Here is a 22,598-nt window from a genome sequence, read left to right on the forward strand (position 1 = left end):
GGTTCTTGTTTGTATTAGGAAGAGCCATGTTACTGGCCTGGCTAAGGGGCTGTAAGCAGGAGCAGGTGTGTGTGTGTGTGTGTGTGTGTGTGTGTGTGTGTGTGTGTGTGTGTGTGTGTGTGTGGTCTTCTAGAACAGAGTCACTTAGTTCCAGGTGGGTAACCTTGATGAACTTTCTTCTTGCAACAGTCATCATGGAATCCTGTGTTGAAATGGAGGTGCCAGAGGGTCCACAGAGACTAGATTGCTCAGCCAGCCAGCACACAGTGGATAACTGTCCTGGAGAATTGCCCAAATCCATGGCAGAATTTGCATAAATAAAAAGGTTTTACTTTTGTTTTCTTAAGCTAGTGAGATTTAAGGGCTGTCTCTTACAACACAAGAGACACAACTTGAACAGTATTGACTATGACAGTGGGTGAGGTAGTCTCATTCATACCATGAAATAGCATGCATACACATCCTTCTCTCCTACTCCAAAATTATATATGCATTTTAATCTCACACACAAGGTCTCCTATGAAGTCGTCCAAACCTATCTTCTGAAATCACTTTCTACCATTCTCCAGGTGAAACTAGAAATAATTATTTGACCATATTTTGCAAACTCTCGCTTTTATTTTTTTAAATCTCTACCTCTGTTATTGCCTTGCTTCACATTTTCTCTTCCCTTCACAGGTATCAAATTACTACCTGTCTTTAAAAGGCCCAACTCATATGCTAACTCTTCCAATGAAATCCACCCTAATCCCATTATTCTGAATTTTTTTCCTTCAGATTTACATATTTATTTTTTGTTGTTCCTTCTAACTCTATATTGTGCATCATGATATTACATATAATATTATATTGGTTTCTGGTTTAAAGCATAATAATTCCAAATATGTATGTAAAGTGAAATAATTACCCCAATCAATTTACTTCATATCCATCACCACTCATAGTTTCAACTTTTCTTCTTGTGATGAGAACTTTTCAAAATCTACTCTCTTAAAATGCAAATCAAAACTATAATGAGGTACCACCTCACACCAGCCACAATGGCCATTGTTAGTAAGTCTACAAATAACAAATGCTGGAGAGGGTGTAGAGAAAAGGAATCCTTCCTACTATTAGTGGGAATGTAAATTGATAAAACCACTGTGGAAAACAGTATGGTGGTACCTCAGAAAACTAAATATATAACTACTATATGATCCAGCAATCCCACTCCTGGGCATATATCTGGACAAAGCTACAATCCAAAAAGATACATGCACCCATATATTCACAGAGGCACTATTCACAATAGCCAAGACATGGAAGGAACCTAAATGTCCATCAGCAGATGAATGAATTAAAAAGATGTTGTTACATATACATAATAGAATACTACTCAGCCATAAAAAAGAAGGAAAGGAGATGTTCAATCATGGACTTGGAGAAGAGACTTGTGGCTGCCTGATGGGAGGGGGAGGGAGTGGGAGGGATCGGGAGCTTGGGCTTATCAGACACAACTTAGAATAGATTTACAAGGAGATCCTGCTGAACAGCATTGAGAACTATGTCTAGATACTCATGTTGCAACAGAACAAAGGGTAGGGGAAAAAATGTAATTGTAATGTATACATGTAAGGATAACCTGACCCCCTTGCTGTACAGTGGGAAAATAAAAAAAAAAAAAGAACGAAAGAATGCCATTTGCAGCAACATGGGTCCAACAAGAGGTTCTCATACTAAGCGAAGTATGTCAGAAAGAAAAGACAAATACTATATGATATCACTCATATCTGAAGTCTAATATGCAGCACAAATGAACCTTTCCGCAGAACAGAAACAGACTCACAGACATGGAGAGCAGACTTGTAGTTGCCAAGGGGGAGGAAGTGGGATGGACTGGGAGTTTGGGGTTAGTAGATGCAAACTTTACATTTGAATGGATAAGCAATGAGGTCCTACTGTATAGCACAAGGAACAATATGCAGTCTATTGGGATAGAACATGATGGAAGATAATATAAGAAAGGCAATGGACATATATGTATGACTGGGTCACTTTACTGCAGAAATTCGTGTAACATTATAAGTCAACTATAATTTAAAAAATGGGAAAAAAGGAAAAAAAAATCTACTCTCTTAGCGACTTTCAAATATGCCATACAGTATTATTAACTAAAGTCACCATTCTGTACATTATATCTTCATGACTCACACATTTTAAAATTGAAAGTTTGTGCCTTTTGACCATTTTCAATCTCTATTTATGTTATTCCCCTGCATTTCATCCATTTCAACCCCCACCCATCTCCCATCCCTGGCAACCACCAATCTCTTTGTTCTTTGTATCTATGAGTTCGGGGTTTTGGTCTTTCTATTTTTTAATTTTTATTCTTATATTCGGCAAATAAGTGAGATTATATAGTACTTGTCTTTCTCTATTTTTACTTAACATAATGCCCTCAAATTCCGCTCATGTTGTAGCAAAAGGCAAATTCTAACATATGTAAGGTGATACCTCATTGTGTTTTTTAATGATTTTTATTTTTTCCATTATAGTTGGTTTACAGTGTTCTGTGAATTTCCTACTGTACATCAAAATGTCTCAGTCACACACATATATATATACATATTTTTTTTCACATTATCTTCCATCATGCTCTACCACAAGTGAATAAGTAGATTTCCCTGTGCTATACAGCAGGATCTCATTGCCTATCCATTCTAAATGCAATAGTTTGCATCTACTAATCCCAGATTCCTAGTCCATCCCACTTTCTCTGCCTCCCCCCTGGCAACCACAAGTCTGTCCTCCAAGTCCATGAGTTTCTTTTCTGTGGAAAAGTTCCTTTGTGCCATATACTAGATTCCAGATATAAGTGATATCATATGGTATGTCTTTCTCTTGCTGACTTACTTCACTAAGTATGAGAGTCTCTAGTTCCATCCATATTACTGCAAATGGCATTTTTCTTTTTAATGGCTGAGTAGTATTCCATTGTGTATATATATCACATCTTGTAAATCCATTCATCTGTTGATGGACATTTTAGGTTGTTTCCATGTCTTGGCTATTGTGTCTCATTGCGGTTTTGATTTGCATTTCCTTGATAGTCAGTGGTGTGGAGTATCTTTTCATATCCCTGGCCATGTATGTCATCTTTGGACAAATGTCTATTCAGATCCTCTGCCCATTTTTAATTGGATTATTTGTTTTATTTGCTACTGAGTTGTATGAATTCTTTATACATTTTGGATATTAAACTCTTATCAAATGTAGGATTCATGAATATTTTCTCTCATTCAGTGGATGCCCTTTTCATTTTTTTTGTTGTTTTCCTTTGTTATGCAGAGCTTTTTAGTTCAATGTAGTCCCACTTTATCTTTTTATTGTTGTTATTCCCTTTACTTTCGGTGTCAAAATTTTAAAAATCATTGCCAAGATCAACATCAAGCCTACCAGCTATGTTTTATTTCTAGGAGTTTTATGGTTTCATGTCTTATGTTCAAGTCTGAACTATTTTGAGTTGATTTTTGTAAATGATGTAAGATAATAGTTCAGTTTCATTCTTTTGTAGATGGCTGTCCAGATTTTCCCTTTACTGAAGATTCTGTGTTTTTGTCATTGTATATCTTGGATCTTTTGTTATAAATTAATTGACCATCCATGCACAAGTTTATTTCTGGGTTCCATATTCTATTCCATTGATCTAAGCATTGACATGTCTCTTCTTATGCCAAGACCATACTTTTTTGATTACTGTAAACTTTGTAATATAGTTTGAAACCAGGATACATGAGGCTTTAAGCTTTGTTCTTCTTTCTCAAGATTGCTTTGGCTATTCAGAGTTTTTCTGGTTCCATATAAATTTTAGAATTGTTTGTTCTTTTTCTGTGAAAAAATGCCATTGGGATTTTGGTAGGGATTGTATTGTATCTATAGATTGTTTTGTGTAGTGTGGACATTTGAAAAATATTAACCTTTCTAGTCTTGTATTATGTATAAGCATATTTTACCACTCCTATTGGTAATCTTGAGAAGGACATTCAAATCTCATTCATTATTGTATGCTGACAACTCAACCTGGTATCTTAAAATTATGTCCAATAAACATGTAATACATATAGATATCAGTGATACAAATATAGTAAGTTTTATCATAAAATCAATGTAGACCATTTTGGGGCTATATTAAAAAGTGTTTCTTTTCTTAACCACTTTCTTACCCTCCCAAAACAAATAAACAAACAAATCCAGGAAGTGTTATGCTAATAAGGCAGTTTTAGAAGTAGGTGAGGATATTAGCCATTGAAAAGCCCTGCACCTACACAAGGCCCCTCTTCTAGGCCATGAAGCAGTACCAGGAAAAGCAGCAGGCCTCCCTCTTCCCCCACAAGTATTTATTGAGTATGTAGGGCATGTCAGGACCTGTGCTAAGTGCTTTGTGTATTTTTTATCACTTGCTCTCAGCAAGACCAGCAGGAAGGTAGTATAACATGGTGAATGTGCCTAAGTTCTGAAGCCAGATGGCATATGTTTGAATCTCAGTACTACCACTAAGTAATCGTGTGATCTAGGACAAGGTATTTAACTTCCTTCTGCCTCAGTTTCCTTAACTGAAGACAAAACTCCCTACTCTATATAATTATTATCATGATAAATGTGTTGGCAAATTGAAAACACTTAGAAGAGGGCCTGCATATGATAAGGGCACAATAAATATTGCTTTGAAAAAAAAAAGGATAATGTAGTTATTTTTATGATCCTTCTTTTACAGATTAGGATGCCAACGCATAAATGCTAAACTCATTATCCAAGGACATGCAACAGTAAGTGGTAGAGTTGATATCTAAACCAAATCTTCTGATCTCGGAGTCAATATTCTTACTTTTTCTATCATGTAGCCTCTTTGAGGCCTTCAGAATGATGGGGCAAAAATGTTACAAAGAATATCCAAGCTTCATCTGGCTGGGTGGAGGGACAGTTAGACAAGACAACTTGTAAGATTCCTTTCAACATTGAGATTTTTGTGATTTGCAGATGTTGAAACTTAAAGAGGGTAAGGTCCCTAACAACCCAGGGCAGAGGTGACCAGAATGGTCTTCCTGTATTTAGAAAGTCTGTTGTCATTCTCTAGGACCTTTCATTAAAACCTCATTTTTCCAGGCCTCTGTTTTTTATACTCTAGATGATGAAAATATATGTCCCAAGGAGAAGTTACAAAACTTTAGAGTCAGGCAGATGTCAACTTGAATCACTGTTCTACCACTTATTTGCTACAAAACCTTGGGCAAGTTATTCAACATCATATCAGACTAATCTTTACCAGGTTTCTGTACCTTGTAACTTTTTGGATACTGTCTCTTCTCCACAGCTAGGACTCTGCCAATAATTTTGTTTATGATTCTGCTATTATCTCCTTTCCCCAAGTGCAACAATTCATTGGTTCAGATATACCGGCATAACCCAAGTTAAGCCAACCGTATTGTTTTCCCTAATAGATGAAACTAAGAAATTTTGGGCTTACTAATCTCTTGAATGGAAATAATGTAAGCTCAAGAACTGTGATGGGTGATTTTTTTCCCATGGTTGGAATCAGAAAATACCAATACATAGCAAAGAAAAGAATAAGTGAAGCTGATCTATGGAGAGAAGCAAAGACAAAGGTTAATGAAAAAAAATCTCCATGTCCCTGACTCTTCCAGAGGCCCAAGTTCATTTCTATACCTGGGCTTCAGAAGACATACCCCCTTTTTCTAGAGTTGGCTTTAGTAAAATTTCTGTTATTTGCCACCAAACGTCCTGTCTAATCCAGCACTGACCCCAGTTTCCTCATCAGTAAAACAAACAAACAAAAAAAATAAAAATCACACCCCTTTTAGGATCATTACTGAGATTAAAAGAGATGCTACATATAAAGTGCCTTATGTGTAAGATACCACACTTACACATAAAGTGACTGGCATATAGTAAATCTTAAATAGAAGATGTTATCCTTTGTTAAATTATGTTTACTTATGATAATTCATACTATTATACCATTACAAATGATCCAGTGTGTTTGTTTTCTTTCATGTATTTAAAATATACTTATGATCACATACTATGTGCCAGCACTGTACTGGCCACATAAGTAAGACACAGTATCTACCATGAACAGGAGCAATTCGAGCATGAGAAAAAGATATTAAACCAGTAATTACAATTGAGAGCAATAGCTGTTAATGTTACAAACCTGGTTCATTTTGCAGAATGAATAGCCCAAAACACCAGGACTCTGAAGTTTGTAGGAAAAGGGGTTTGTTCAAAGGCAGCTAAGGAAGGAGATGGAAAAAGGAATATTAAATCTACCTCCCCAAAAGCAAGGGGCTATGAGTATTTCTGGGTTAACAAATAATGAAGCAGGGTGGTTTGAGGCATTGAGAGTGGGGAAAGGTGATGAGAAAAAGGTGCAATAAATATTGTTCTGTGCAGGTGTAACTTAGCTACTGGCCTCTACAATTTCAAAAGGTCATAGAGCAGACACTTGTGCATGTCCAGTTGAAGAGCCAGTGGTCCTATCCAGTCTTAGCTGGCTCAGCTCAAACTAGACACAACTGATTCCAAGTTCCTAGAAAACAACTCAGGCAAACATCTGATTGTCTAGGCTGCATGCTGCTTGGAGGACATGCCATTCCAAAAATCACCTTGATTAGTGAAAGTAGGTGAATTGGGATTTAACCCAGGTTTCATTAAGACTGCTAGTTTACTGAAGAGAGCAGACCTATCTGCCTTAGGATAGTGGGAACACATAGCCTACAGAATTGGTAACATCTGATTTTATCGTAAAAGTTAGAAACAGGGCCACGAGGAAAACATTTCAAATTAAAAACAACTTCTGCAAAGGCATGAGGGATAAAACCCCCTGGAAATTTCTTAAGGAACAGCAAGCAACTTGGTGAGGCTTCAGTTAATGAGGTGGGTGGGAGAAAGAGTGGGAGATGAGATTGTAGACGTGAACAAGAGCCAAACCAAGGAGGCCATAATAAACAACATGTGTATCACCCAAAGGAGGAAGACAAATGAAAACAAACTCTTATCATATAACACTATTCTAAACATTTGTTAATTCCCTTTAACCTTCCCTGGTTGTAAGCACTGGTACTATCCACGAAGAGATAAAGTTACAGAAAGGCAAAGTAACTTGCCAATAGTAACATCATACTAACTGCAGAGGCAGATTTGGGATCCAGGCAGTTAGGGCTTCTTTTGGGTTGAACTGTGTCTTAGTCAGTTCAAGTTGCTATAACAAAATACCATAGAGTGAATGGCTTAAACAATATCCATCTGTTTCTCAAAGTTCTGAATTCTCAGAAGTCCAAATCAAGGAGCTAGCCAATTCAAACCAGAAAGAGCCTTCTTCCTGGTTTGCAAAGGAACACTTTCCTGTTGTACTTCATAGGGTGCAGGGAGAGAGCTCTGGTCCCTTCTTTCCTTTTAAGGGCACCAATCCCATGACCTCATCTAAACCTAAATACCTCCCAAAAACCCTACCTCAAATACCATCACATTGTGGATTAGGAATTCAACATATGGATGGGAGGCTAGGGAGGGAGCATGAATATTCAGTCCATAGCAAATTTTATGCCCCTCAACTCCACATGTTGAAATCCTAACCCCTAGTTGCTGAGACTCTGACCTTGTATGGAAATAGAATGAGTAGTTTCCTGGTAGCCTAGCAGTTAAGGAACCACATTATCACTGTTGTGGCCAGAGTCACTGCTATGGCTTGGTTCCATGCCTAGTCTGGCAACTCAGTTGTGGGAAAAAAAAAATTGCAGAGGTAATTAGTTAAGACCTGAGTAGAGCGGGCACCAATGTGCTCATGGGGGAAATGTCACGTGAACATGAAGGCAAAAATTATAAGCTGAGGAATGCCAAATATTATCAAAAAACCTCCAGAAGCAAGGATGCAGGCATGGAAGATATTCTGTCCCACCACCCTCAGAAGCCACCAACTCTGCTGACATCTTCTGGGACTCTAGCCTCTAGAACTATGAAACAATAAATTTCTGCTTTTAATCCACCCACTGTGTAGTACTTGTTATGGCAACCCTGGTAAACTCATATAGGGGCCAAAGTCAACCCATCTAATCCGTATGCTACATGACCTTATTTTTCCAGAGCCATGAGAGCATTTGAAAGAGGAAAGAAACTTGGGCATATTTTCATTCTGTTCTAAAATCAGCTTGCCCTTGCTCATCTTTTCACCTGAAGTCCCCCATTAGTCATAAGGATCATTGGCTTGAGTCCTGTATGTTTCTTTGGCCAAAAAAAAAAAAGAAAAGAAAAAAGAAAAAAGATATTGCCTCATATTTTTTGCAACACAGTCTACATCAGTATTTGTCCCTTCTCTTTTTAGACAGGGACTTTAATGCAAAATGCCTCGGTTTTAAAGATCTATGATTAAACTGTTCAAAAGTGGTGCTTTATGGCTTCCTATTTATAAACTCATTCTTTTGAATTATGTGGGCAAAAATAAAACATTGGAGACAATTCTTTTCCTCTTCTTTAGTCTATTTGATGGTAAATGTGAAATTATGATGTTTGGGGGGGGCATTCTTTGGTCCCCTTATTACAGCTATTCATCTTTTTGGGGAGGTGGGGGGAAGAGAGAGCTGACTCTATTGGATAGAGATGTTTCTCTGGAATCTTTCTCTGGTGACTTGTAATCTAAAGCTGTTGAATTCTAGGAAGACAGCTTTAACCATGGTATTTAATCTTGTGGAGACATTTATTGCATAGCTTTTTGTTTTGTCTTGTTTAATATAAACCACTGGAGAGATGTTTCCTGGTTATGTCATTTCATAAAGCAGAGTGTGAAGTAGAAAATCCTAGATAAGAAGGGACCATTCCTTCTTAAGAATTTTATCATAGAATCTTTTCTCTATGGGATCTAGACCCTTAAAGCAATGCCAATAAAAATATTAACTTAGTAGAATAATAAAATGGCTAATATCCACAAAGGAGGAGTAGAGGTTATAAAGGCTACTTCTAGAGTCAGACGCATCTAGATTTGCATTGCAGCTCTGACACTTTCCAGCTATGTTCCCTTTTTTATTCTTTTTTTTTTTTAAGTTTAGTTCAGGTATAGTTGATCTACAATGTTGTGATCATTTCTGCTGTACAACAAAGTGATTTGGTTATACATATATACATATCCATTCTTTTTCAGATTATTTTCCAATATAGATTATCACAGATTATTGGGTAGAGATCCCTGTGCTATAGAGAAGGCACATTTCTTTTATCTTCTCTAAATCTCAGGTTCCTCTTCTCTAGAATGGGGAATAATAATAGCCCTTATTTCACACAATTTGTGGGAATAGTCAATGGGATATTGAATGAAAAGCTTTTAGTACAGTGTCTTGCACGCGATATTCGCTAAATATAAGGTCCTATTGTTATATACAAGAATACAATTTATTGGAAGCCTAGCAGTGCTTATTAGGGTTCTAAGAATGTTATCTCTAGGAAGTTCCTTCATGGCACAGTGGGCTAATTCGATCCCGACCTGGGAATTTCCACATGTCTTGAGTACACCAAAAAGAATGTTATCTGTAATCCTGATAGCAATCTTCTGGGTAATTATTTTTGTCTCTACCTTAAAGATAAAAGAGTTAAATTGCATGTCCAAGGTCACTTGGGTAGGAAATGGCAAATCAAAGGCTCCCTGGGGTCTGAAAAAAATACATCAAATTTCATCTAAATACTTCCAAACTGATAGATGAGCTGCATTATGGAAAGCCTCCCTCCAATGTCATTTTGTTTCAAGTTGGCATTTGTAAAGCCTCTAAGTCAAGATAAGGTCAAAGGATAGTCTTTAGTAGAATATCTGATTTGATCAAGAGCAATTTACTCCTTCAAGCTTTATCACAGAATTTATAGTGAAACTTAAAATGCCATTCAATCTATTAACTGAACCCCACATATAAGCCTTAGCAACATGAAGTTTAAGAGTATCTGAATTAATCAGAACTCTTTGGATCTAACACACAGCACAAATGAACCTTTCCATAGAAAAGAAAATCATGGACATGGAGAACATACTTGTGGTTGTTGGGGAGGGGGGAAGGATAAGATGGACTGGGAATTTGGGGTTAATAGATGAAAACTATTGCCTTTGGGGGATAAGCAATGAGAGCCTGCTGTATAGCAGTGGGAACTATGTCTAGTCACTTATGATGGAGCATGATAATGTGAGAAAAAAAGAATGTACATATGTATGTGTCACTGGGCCACCTTGCTATATGGTAAAAAATTGACAGAACACTGTAAACTAGCTATAATGGAAAAAAATAGTGATAATTATTAAAAAAAAGAAAGATTAGTGGAGTTCCCATCATGGTGCAGCGGGAAAAAATCCAACTAGGAACCATGAGACATGTATCTTTTTGAATTGAAAAATGGGCAGAAGACCTAAATAGACATTTCTCCAAAGAAGACATGTGGACAGCCATGAGGCACATGAAAAATGCTCAACATCAATAATTATTACAGAAATGCACATCAAAACTACAACGAGGTACCACTACACATCAGTCAGAATGGCCATCATTATTAAGTCTACAAATAACAAATGCTGGAAAGGGTGTGGAGAAAAGGGAACCCTCCTACACTGTTGGTAGGAAGATAAATTTGTTCAACCACTGTGGAAAACAGTATGGTATTTCCTCAAAAAACTAAATACAGGAGTTCCCATCGTGGCTCAGTGGTTAATGAATCCGACTAGGAACCACGAGGTTGAGGGTTCTATCTCTGGCCTTGCTCAGTGGGTTAGGGATCTGGCATTGCCATGAGCTGTGGTGTAGGTCGCAGACACAGCTCGGATCCCACTTTGCTGTGGCTGTGGCGTAGGGCGGCAGCTACATCTCCAATTAGACCCCTAGCCTGGGAACCTCCATATGCCATGGGAGCGGCCCATGAAAAGGCAAAAAGACCAAAAAAAAAAAAAAAAAAAAAAAAAAAAGATTAATGAAGCCCATCTCAAGACATTTTAAGTAAAAGGCAAATGCATCATTCCTCTGTTTGGGAATTCTAGAATCTAACTTTAGACACTCCTGGATTCAGACTCTTTTTTCTTGTCACCTTTCACACACTGGCTCTATTTTCAGTTCTGAACTGACTTCCTCCTCTTCTACTGAAAAAAAAGGGGGGGTAGTATGTGTTGATAATGGATCTCTACCAACAGCCTCAACAACTTATCCTCACAGGTTACTGAACTGTGAGCACATAGAAGAGTTCTTTTTCTCTCTGATATCTGGGTACTGGTAATTGATAAGAACTATTTAGCCTCCTTAAGCCATGAAGTGTGATCAATTCTATAAAGAAGTAAATCCTTCAATGGTATTGCATTAATTTCTTATGGCTATTATAATAAATTATCACAAACTTGATGATTTACGACAACAAAAATTGGAAACCAGATTCTCAAAAGCAGTGTAGCTGGGCTAGGGTCAAGGGATCAACAAGATGTGGTTCCTCCTGGAGGCCCTAGAGGAGAATCCCTTCCCTTGCCTTTCCTAGCTTCTGGAGGCCACCTGCACTCTTTGGCTCATGACCCATTCTTCTAATTACTCCACCCTCTTGCTTCATGGTCATATCTCCTACTTCCTCTCCTGTAGTCCAACCTCCCACTGCCTCTCTCTTTTGAGGACATTATTTATTATACTCGGGCCTACTTGGATAATCCAGGATAATCTCCCCATCTTAAGATCTTTAACACCTGCAAAGTCCCTTTTTCTACAGAAGGTAATGTTAATAGGTTCCAGAGATTAGAATGGGAACATTGGGGCCGGGGGGCATTATTCAGTGTATCACAAGCATAGCCCAGGAAGATATGATAACAGATGCAAACAAACAGTCATATCCTCAGGCAAAGAAAGACATATTTTATAAAAAAGAAATCAAATTATACAGAGAATGGAGAAATCATTTTCAGCTTCTGGGATCTGGTTTGGCTTTTTGACAGATCATTATAATAATGATGAGAGCCAGCATTTATATTGCTCCTTATGTGTCAGGCATTGTTCTAAATGCCTTATTTATATAACTCAATTAATCTTTACAAAACATCATCCTCATTTTATAGAAGTTGAAACAAAGGCATAAAGTTGTTAAGGGACTTGCCTGAGATCTCCTTCAACTAGAAGAGCTGAGATTTCAACCCAAGTTATCTGAGTCCCCGATGCATACATTTAACCATTTGAGACGACACTTAAAGAACAGAGAACAGGCTGATCCAATGAGGAAACAGAAGGGTATTGTACACAGAGGGAAGAGAATGAACAAAGGCACAGAGGCAGAAAAATGAAAGGCAGATTCAGACCAGTGAGTAGACCAGATTGGATGGAGTATAGCAAGTCTGGGAAAAGTAGCGGGATAGCAAGTTAGATCTAGCTTGATGTTGGGGCATAGAAGACTTTGAAATTATGCACGACCTCCATGGTTGATGGTGGCCTTTGAGACTTTGGACTAGAGGAGGGGGCTTATCAGAGCTGTGCCTTGTGAGGACTTCTCTGGTGACAATCTGAAGGCTGGACTGGAGGAGTGAGACAGGAGCTGCCCCCTCTCCTGTACTCCCCTGGTGCTTCATATATCATAGAACACACTTATGAGTCTTGCCCACTAGAGAGTGAGACCTAGAGGAGATCCCAATGCATCATCCACCTCTGGCAGCCTGTGCGGGTAGATGATACAATGAAGCACCACACACAATATAGCTAGAGGGCAGGAGTCAGGGTGTGGGGAAGCAGGAGTTGTGGATGCCTGGACTGCTGCTGCTGATGGAAATATCACCACTGTGGAGTCCATTTAATGCACTTTTACCCACATTTGCTGAAAACTTTTAGCATAATAAAAAAATGCCTGAAATTTTTAAATATGTACGTTTATATTAAAATCTTGCCTGTCAATTGTCTCTGTGGAGTCCTGAGTAATTTGTCAACACCTCAAGACTTGTTTTCTTAATTTTTAAAATAGAAATAAAATTATTTTATTGGTAATTGTTAACTTATAAGGTAATAGTTATCAGGCTCAATGAGGGAGCTGGCATATGGATACCACTCCAAATTATTTTTTAACATGTTCTTATTTAATTGCATCACCAACTTACATTTATGACCCTATTATTACTTTCCCCTCTTTTGCATTTGTGGACACTGAACCTCTGGGAGAAGAAGGGACTTAGCCAAAGCTGTACATTGAGAGCCTGGATTTGTAAAATTCCCAGCTGTGTGTACACCTCATAAAGGGAAATGAAGCTTAAGGGAAAGAGCGGGACAAGCGTGACCACACAGGGGAGAGAGATGGGTTTCAGGAAGAATGCTTAAGTCTTTGAGAACATTCCAATGTACAGATTTGAAAAGAACTTCCAGACTAATTGCCTGTCAGCAGCAGCACCCTGGGCGTGGGTGGAGGCCCCAGCCTCCAGCAGGTAGCAGACTTGGTCCCCGCCCAGCAACGGCCCTCTGCGTCCTTAGCAACCTGGAGTAGGGAGCAGCCTTCGCCCAGAGCGGGACTGGTGATTGGCTCAGAGTCCTGGGCCCAATGCCCCTCCCCACCCTGTCCACACAGGTCGGGTTTTTGAGGAGAAGGGCTGACCGCGCGTACCCCTGAGTCGCAGGAGCGGTAAGATCAGCCCCTATGTTCTCTCTAGGGCAAGGACTCAGGACTGACACGAAGTTGCTGGGTAGAGGGGACCCCACAATCATAGATTCTGGTCCTTGAGTTTCCAGAGAGCTTCAAAGAAGTTGAAGGGATGGGACTACCCTTGTAGAGTAGGTCCTACTGGGGAATACGCACTAAGAAAAACTGGCGTCTTCGGAAGAATCCTGGTCTTGTTACTAGACTGGAGTACTAAAAACAAGTCTGCTCTCACTTGCTGTGTGACCTTGGTCAAATAATACCATCTCTGAGCTCTGTTTCCCAATTTGTAAAGGAAGCATTTGGTTTAGAATGATTTCTAAAAGTCTTTCAATCTCAGAGAGGCTCTGAAAGGGAATGATTAGCCTAGAGCCAGGTTTACAGAACTTCTAAATTTCCCTTGGCATCAGTCCTGTTTAAAAACCATCTAGTGCAGGACTTCAATTTTAGATTCACTGGATTATGACAGAAACAGATCAATGGTAATAAGAAAAATCCCTCTTTTCTATGCATGATGCTCCTTCAGATGCATAATCTCACTGCATTCTCCCTAAAGCCTGAGAGCAGAACTGGAATTATTCTGGTTTCATAAATGGGGAAACTGAGCATCAAAATCGAACACAGGTTCACATATCCCTCGAAATCCCTGGTTCCCTCTTTGCCTTCACAAGAATCCTGTCTGGTGATGTGTAGTATAGGAAGGCAGAGTCCCTGAATGGCTCAGTCGAGCAGTTTTGCAGACCTCTTGGGTAGGATTCCTAACTCTGTTAATTACTATTATGTGGTATTGGATAAGTTATTTAGCTACATTATGCCTTAACTGTAAGATGAAAATAATAATCGTGATTGAGTATCTTACATATCCTTTTATAAGAAATATTGAGATAATAATATAGGGAAAGTAGTTGGTTCATTGTGGTTGTTGTTATTGTTATTGACAAGGATGCTACAGTTGTCTAGTGGAAATCAAGAGGAAAAGTTTTGCTTATTTTCCATCACCAAGGGTTTGAAGAGGTTTCCAGAGTCATGTCTTCAGTTTGGAGGACTCCCCGTGGATCAGACGCAGTGCCTGAGATGGTGGTGAAAATCGTAGGAAGTAAACACTTTCGATACCTTGTGGAGAGGCCAAAGATGTAAGTTTACTGTTTGAAAAATACTGTTTTGCTTGGATGATAATGAAGTTTGGGGTTTTTTTTTAATCTAGAAATTTACATTTTAAAAATGCCATCCATGGAAAATTAAGTCATTAAGATGCAACAACCGAATAAAATAACTGTTGATAACTTCTAAGCAGAGTGTTTTCCTGAATTTTTCATCTTTGTAATTCCCTATACTCTTTAATTACTTGGGCTAATTTTCCAAATGGATGGGAAATATAAGTATTGAGACATTTATAAATATTAATGGAGTATTGCTGCTTCTCCTCATCAGGTTTGTAATCCACCACATGTAGTAATTTTGGTAGGGGAGGAAGGGAAGGAGGAAGGTTGTTAGTCAATTTGTTAGAAATTAAAGGAGTGGGATTAATAATGAAATCATAACTTGTAAGAGTTTCACTTACTTTTCTTCGTATTTCATACTGCTCTAAGTAGGGGCTTCTCAGAGCATAACCTAGAGGGCTTTCTTCCTCCAAACCCATCACAGTCACATTTGAGAGAGGATACTCATCAATCTCTGATATCCACTAGATGTTTGGCACCACAAAGTATAACCAGTTCTTCCTTCCGGAGTATTGGTGGTTTGCATAAGAAAAGGAAGGTACTAGACCTGCTTTAATCTAGTAGATATCCCATAAATAGCAACCAGTCAATTATTGACTTCCCAAGATTATTTCCTTAGCTTTTTCCTCTAGTTCAGAAACCCACAGAGCAAATAAATAGACAAACAGAAAGATCTAGCCTCATTGAACAGGTGCAGAAAGCAGTGGACTCCAAACCTGGCTCTCATCAGAATCACCTGGAGAATCCCTAAAAATAAAGACATGGGGTCCAACCCAAGACCTATTAAATCAGAATCTCTGAAATGAGGCCATTAGAACTACTGTTACGGAGTATAGGACTAAGAAGGGAAAATAGGTTTTAGCATCAGTATTATCAGCCCCGAGAGACTCCAAACTGAGTACAATAATCAATTAGTAATGTCTGCCATGGCACAGGAAGTGAGCTTTGCAGCACGAGTCATACATTTGGGATCCCTACGGACCTGAGAGATGTGTTTGATTCCTGGCTTTGTGTCTTTCTAACCTTCCAACATTGAGAAAGTGAATTTACAGCTCTGGCCTCAGATCCTACATCTATCAAGTGGGTATAAAACCTATCCATCTAGCAGGGTTGTTGTGAGGATTAAATGAGAAAAAAAAAGTGTGTAAAACATCTTCACAGTGCCTAGCAGTATATTTGACATGCTTAATAAATGGTTCTGCTATTATTATTGAAGCAAAGCTTTCCATGGATATAAGACAATCAAATCTTTTTCTGTGAAATGCTTGTTGTTTCTTTTATGTTCAATGCCAAGATGTCTTTGTTTTGTAGATGAGTAAGTGAAGTGATAAATGATGTTTCAAGATCTGCTAATTTTGACAAATCCTAGTCATTGTCCAGAAGAGTAAATAAGATCGGTTGAAATGTTTTGCTCAACTCTCCTGCTACCTGAAAGACAGCATTACTGTTCTACTAATTCCATTTCTCTTTGAGATTGTTTGTTTAACCTTTTCATACCCAACCACTTCCTTTTTCCAGAGGTATCAGGGTCTAATACATTTCTAATGTGGGTAGAGGATTAGGAGAAGGGTCCTTGTCCTTTTAAAATAGAGAAAAATTTCATTTGTCTATAAGGTGCCTTTACTTATTTCTCTCTATTCTTTAAACTTTAGATTCGGGAAATAAGATTACATCAGCTACGTCAATTGGGAAATAAAAGACACAGTTCTGTTTCTTCTGTGACACAGACAATAAAACAATTGTTATTTTTTATATTAAGATAGATTTTGTTTCTGTTTTATACGGACTTGATAATACTATTGCTGGAATGACGTAGGATAGTTAATAAGCTTTACTAAAATATTTTTGTATAGTTCAAAAATAAACAACTCTCAAAAAAAAATCTTCCTGAGATAAGGACAGACCCACCACAATTATTTATGCCTTGCATGTTCCAAATTCTGTCTCTAAAATTCATTTTCATCATGCTGTATGTACATACACCCTTCAACCAAGGTCTCAAGAAGTTGTTTTCTTTGGATTGAATCAATGTGAACCCATTAGTAAAAAAAAAAAAAAACCTACCTAGGAAACATAAGTAAATTCCAAAAAGAGGGAAGAAATAAATCTCAAAAGGGAAATCTGAATTAAAAAGAAATATTATAAATTTAAAAATGGATGGAAAAACAGAAATCTTCTTGTGTCACTACATGTAGTTCAGATTTCTTAAAGGATGTTTAGAAAAGAAGGATAATATGTCAGACATAGAAGTGACCTTCAAGGCACAAATCAGTGTATGTTTGCTAGATCTGCTGTATGAAATTACCATAAACTGGGTGGTGTACACCCACAGAAACATACTGCCTCATAGTTCCAGAGATGACAACTGAAACCAAGGTACCAGCAGTGCCCTGTTTCCTCTGAGGTGCCCAGGAAGCACCCTTCTGTTCCAGGTCTCTCTCCTTGCTTCTCCCTGTATGTGTGTCTGTGTACAAATTTCCTCTTTTCATAAGGACATCAGTCAGTTGGCTTACTTACTACTTTAGCATGACCTGACCTCATCTTAACTAATTATATCTGCAGTCACCTTATTTCCAAATAAGTCACTTTCTGAGGTACCGGGGGTTAGGACGTCAGTATATGGATTTGGGGGCTGGGATACAAATTAACCCTGGATATCCAGTCTCCCATTTCACAGATGAGGTGAGACAACAGGCATCAGTGGACCTAAGTGTGGCCTCTTGTGAAGAACTAAGACTGGAATTGAACTCCCTCTCCTTCCTCAGTTTAGTCTATATAGTTATTGACAGGAGATGAAAGGAAAATAATCAATGCCTACTTAGAATGCATATTTCACCAAGGAAGTCAATATAAAGGGTTTAAGGAGTAAAACAGGAGTCCCTTAGTTTGCAACGTTATCATTATCCTTCTTGATGCCTACAACAGCCCTCCAGCCCAGCTCCCTGCCTCTATTCTCACTCACTCTTGGAATCCTTTCTCCTCGGAGTGTGGTCTATGGACCACCACCAGCAACCTCGCATGGGAGCTTGTTAGAAATGCAGAATCTCAGGGCCCTCTGCAAACACTGAGTCAGAATCTGCATTGTTGTCAATTCACAGGTGAGGCCTATGCAACATTACAGTTCGAGAAGCCCAGTTCTCAAGTATGGCTGGCACCATCTTTTTAAAATGAAAATATAATCAGGTGCCACCATCACTAGCCCCAGATTTTCCTGCCTCCCACTCCCTGTGGGCTCCCTTAGCATCGTTAGAGATTATTAGTGCACAACTGTACCCTTAGCACTGAGTGCAAAGTCTGGTACATATTGAAAGCCCAATAAATGAATTACAGTACAACAGATGCCAAGAAAAGTAAAGCTCTAGAAAGACAACACTTAGTTGCTTTAAATATAAGCCTAAAGGCCCATTTTGCTAAAATAACATGAAGCTGTAACTATGGAACCCTGATGAGTAATCTGATAGCTGATCCAGAAGAAGATATGCCAGATGCTAGGAGATAAATATTCTCATTTTCTCAAAGGAGATAAAAGTTGGTAATGAAATCACAGAACTTGAGGCTTGTAGACAATCCCTAGCAAAGTTATGTATCAAAGGATTAACTATACTAGATATGAGAACAAAACACAAAGGTGATGGTCAGTAAGGGTCGGTACATGTTCACTAAAAACAGATCGTACGGAACTGGCCCCATTTCCTTCATTGATGAGTTTACTGCAGTGCAAAGAAAGGGAATCATAAACACACAGTATTTGTAAACTTCAGTGAGTCATTAGGCAAATTTTTCTCATAATCTTGAAATAAGGCAGAGAATTCTGGACTCATCAGTATTAAGGTAGTGACGTAACAACCTGGTAGTGATTAAACAATGGCTGTAAACACACAATGTTGGAGGTAGAGAGGATTGAGAGGATTTGTGTAACCCTGTTCTTAGTCAACATTTTTTTAATCCTCAACTGAAGGATGACAGACAAATCACTTCAGTAAACAGGTAGGTAGTTGAATGAATGCTGGGTAGTGTTGGTAGGAAAACGAACTAAAACCAACAAGATGAAATCTACAGAAATATATGCCAAGTCTGTCTTTAGATAAGGGTAAATGTAAGTGGTTATAGAGAGAGAATAAAAGTTTAGGTTTTACTTACTCTGAAGTAATAGAATACATACTAGTCTCTGCTCCCAGATCCTGGCATTGAACTTCTAAATCCCTTGCAACTTCCTAAGCTATAAGAACACCAGGAACATCTTTTGTTCTTCAATCTGGTCTTTTTCCCTGGTTTCTGACACAAAGCTCTTAAATCCTGTGGAAATTCTTGAGTGATGGTAATTTTATTCTAAGGAGGATACCATCATTGGGCTCCTGGATGGCTTCAGGATGGTTGCTGGTCACTACAAAAACCAAACAATGAATAAAAGCTTAGAATTCTCAGCCCCAACCCTCACTCCATCCTCAGAGGGAAGGGAATCTGGAGACTGAATTAATGATTAATCTTAACTACATGATTAAGCTTCACTTGGATTCCAAAAGTATGGGGTTCAGAAGGCGTATGGGCTACTGAGACATCCATGTGCCAGGAGGGTAGTGTGCCTGCAGACGGCGTGGAAGTTCATGGCCCGTCCTACATACTTTGCCTTATGCATCTCTTCCATCCAGCTGTCCCTGCATTGTATCCTTTTATAGTAAACCATTAATCTAGAAAGTAAATGGTTTTCCTGTGTTCTATGAGGCACTCTAGCAAATTCATTAAAGCTGAGGAGGAAACCGTAGGAACCCTGATTTATAGCCAGTCTATCAGAAACACAGGTAACAACCTGGACCTGTGACTGACATCTGAAGGGAGTGAGCAGTCTTGTGTGACTGAGCCCTATATCCATGGGGTCTGTGCTAACTCCCGATAGATTGTGTTGGAACTGAATTGAAATGTAGCCCACTCTGCTGGTGTCAAAGCGTTGCTTGGTGTGGGAAAAACCTACACATATTTGATGACCAGAAGTGTGGTAATAGTAGAGAGTGGAGTGGAGGATAAAACGGAGGGTTTTCCCTGTACACTTGCTTTTAAGCTCAGCAGGAGCCAAAGGTATCCAGATAGAGGAATGGGGAGGCCCATCATACCTGTCACTGGGAATACTATGCTTCATCCTGCATGCCACAAATGTACGGCATTATGGAAGGTCCAGGGTGTGACAGGTGGCCTAGGGGAGCATTTATAGAATCTGGGAATAGAGTTGTTAAATAAAAAAGGAATTGGTTCCCTTTCAACAAACTCCAGTGAGTAGAGATGCTTCCAGTGAATAAAGTTGGCCTCTATAGTTCCTACCAGTGCCAAGAATCAATGACCCAAAGCACTTTATTCTGTAGTTACATTTCTATTCGTATAAAATCGTTAAGCACAGGGGAAGCTGGCTGTGAGTTTTTATGGGAAAGGGTAGCAAATATTTGTATAATGTACGTTGATATTTAGAGCCAATAAGTATAAAGTTCTGGTATTTTTCCACATGTCTCTTCTGGAGCCCATTCTCTGTGATTTTTTAAATCCCTCAAAGCCCTTCATATTAATACATTAGTTTTTCTTCATTTCTTGAAGTTTTGTAAAGTGTTAATGTTAACCCTCTTAGAAATTAATGCATATATGGAATCAACACCTTTTCTACAAACATTAATTGAGTACCTGCTGAGTGCCAAGCCTTAGGAACACAGTAGTGTGCCTGAAGTTCTAGTGATGGGAGACACTCAACAAACTAGATAAACAATGACCATGCAAGTGAGGATAGTGAAATGAGGAAAAATAGAAGAGGGTCATTAGGGTATATTGAGTCACAAGAGGTGACTCTCTAAGCAAATGGTATTTAACTGAGACTGTACAGATGAGTTAGAATTATTTAATGAGTCTTTACCATGGATTGCTAACAATGTGCTGCCTAAGACTAGCCCAACTTTATCCCAATGAGCATGACTCACCAGATTCCAATCGTCCATAAAAGTAGTAGTTTCTTCTTCCTTCTTCTGACCCAGAAGAAGAGGCTGTAACTTCCCACAGACCTCGCAGCCTCCAGATATTGGACATTTGGCTTTCCCCGCAACTACTTCAAATAGCACCTAAGTTCAACACCTGGAGCCCAAGCAGATTTTTTTTTTTTTTTTGGTACAAGGCTGCCTTATGCCTGCGTCGTAAAAAAGTCACCTTCCAGGATCATAGCACCCAGAGATCAGGGCAGTCTTATAGCTGCTGATTTCCTTCCCGTGAGAACCAGTGGGTACCGAGCGACACCACAGGTGTTTACTCCCATCCTCATGCCTCCACAGTTCTGCACAGAGAATCAACTGTAAATAGATGAGGCAGAGCATTCTGGGCAGAGGGAATAGCCATTAGAAAACCTTTTGGTATGTTTAAGGAGGAGCAAGGAAGCCAGTGTGAGTGGAACTAGTGGTGATGGGGAGAGGGGTAGGAAATGAAGTCGGAGAGACAGTGGGGCTCAGATTCTGGCCCATGTGGTCCATAGTAGGAACTTTGGATTTGTTCTAAGCAGAATGAGAAGACCCTGGAAAATGAGAGCAGTGGAGGACACAATTGAATGTATGCTTTCTAAAGGATGGTTCTGGCTGCTATGTGTTAGGATAAATGATAACAAGAATGAGTAAAGTGAGAGAGACCTTTAGGGAGTCATTACAATAACCCAGGCGGGAGATGGTAGTGATGGTCAGTTATAGTCCTGATATAAAACCTGGATAAACTATGGGATTGAGAAATTCATATGCCTGCTTTTTCTTTTTTTTAAGGAATAACTAATCATTATGTATTGCATTTCCTGCTGTATAATCTACCTATTACCTTACTATCCATGAATTCAGTCTCTCTTTAAAACAGAATGATATCAGAGCACAAGCTATTGTCTTTATTTTCACAATTTCAAAAAATGAATATGTTAAAATCAGACTTCTCCTACGCCCTTTCCACTGTGTTTTTTAATCTCCTACAATAAGTTTTAAATTATTGTTATTATTTTAGGCACTGTGAGAAGTATAAACAAGCATGATATATTGTTTTGGCATATGACTTTAGCATAATACATAGGCACAAAACTTAAGTAAGAGAATATGGCATTATGTGAATGAATGTCAAATCAACGTTGTAAAAATAGGTTCCCATTGGTCTTAAATATCGAGGCTATTAGGTAAAGATTGTTACTTTACTATTTAACTTCTACATTTCCAAAAATATAATAAATAGTAAAAGGCAAAAGCAAAATACTATTTACAAAAAAACTTGACAGGAAAAAAATAATCCTCTTAATGTATAAAGAGCATTTATGAATTAGAAACAAAGATGAGCAGTGCAGTTTCAAAGAAATGGCAAAAGATCTAGATAGGCAATTCACAAAAGAAGAAATAAAAGTGAACACTAGATATGTATATGGTTGGGGAAGTGGGATGGGGAATTCAACCTGAGTGGTAATAAAAGAGATTTAAACAATTAGATTTTTTTTTCTTTTATGGCTGGATCCTAGATATATGGAAGTTCCCAGGACAGGGACTGAATCCAAACTAGAGCTGCGACAGACACCACAGCTGCAGCAACAATGGATTCTTAAGCCACTACTCTGGGCCAGGGATTAAACCTGGACTGGCACCTCTGCAGAGACAAGCCAGATCATTAACTCACTGTGCCACAGCAGAAGCTCCTATTATTTTTTACCAATCAAATTACAAATATTTTTATAGGCGT

The 22,598-nt window shown here is 38.6% G+C and overlaps 1 protein-coding gene across 18 annotated transcripts in view; it reads left to right on the top strand.

Moving 5' to 3' along the window:
• Positions 1-22,598, top strand: part of C6H1orf87 (chromosome 6 C1orf87 homolog) — a 118,491-nt gene that overhangs the window by 22,264 nt on the left and 73,629 nt on the right. For 5 of the 18 annotated variants that reach the window (XM_084964886.1, XM_084964899.1, XM_084964887.1 and 2 more), the window contains exons 1-2: positions 13,556-13,644; positions 14,663-14,792. In XM_084964886.1, the coding sequence (XP_084821012.1) occupies positions 14,686-14,792 (107 nt within the window). In that variant the 5' untranslated portion in view covers positions 13,556-13,644; positions 14,663-14,685. Of the gene's footprint in view, positions 1-13,555; positions 13,645-14,601; positions 14,793-22,598 lie in introns of those variants that run through there. The other 13 variants (XM_084964885.1, XM_084964895.1, XM_084964894.1 and 10 more) reach the window with 11 other exon arrangements.

This window comes from Sus scrofa, chromosome 6, assembly GCF_054392235.1.
Source record: "Sus scrofa isolate SSC_HxYL_T2T_F1_AM1 chromosome 6, Sscrofa_HxYL_maternal_Yorkshire_Landrace_v2.0, whole genome shotgun sequence".
In the NCBI taxonomy this organism is placed as follows: Eukaryota; Metazoa; Chordata; class Mammalia; order Artiodactyla; family Suidae; genus Sus; species Sus scrofa.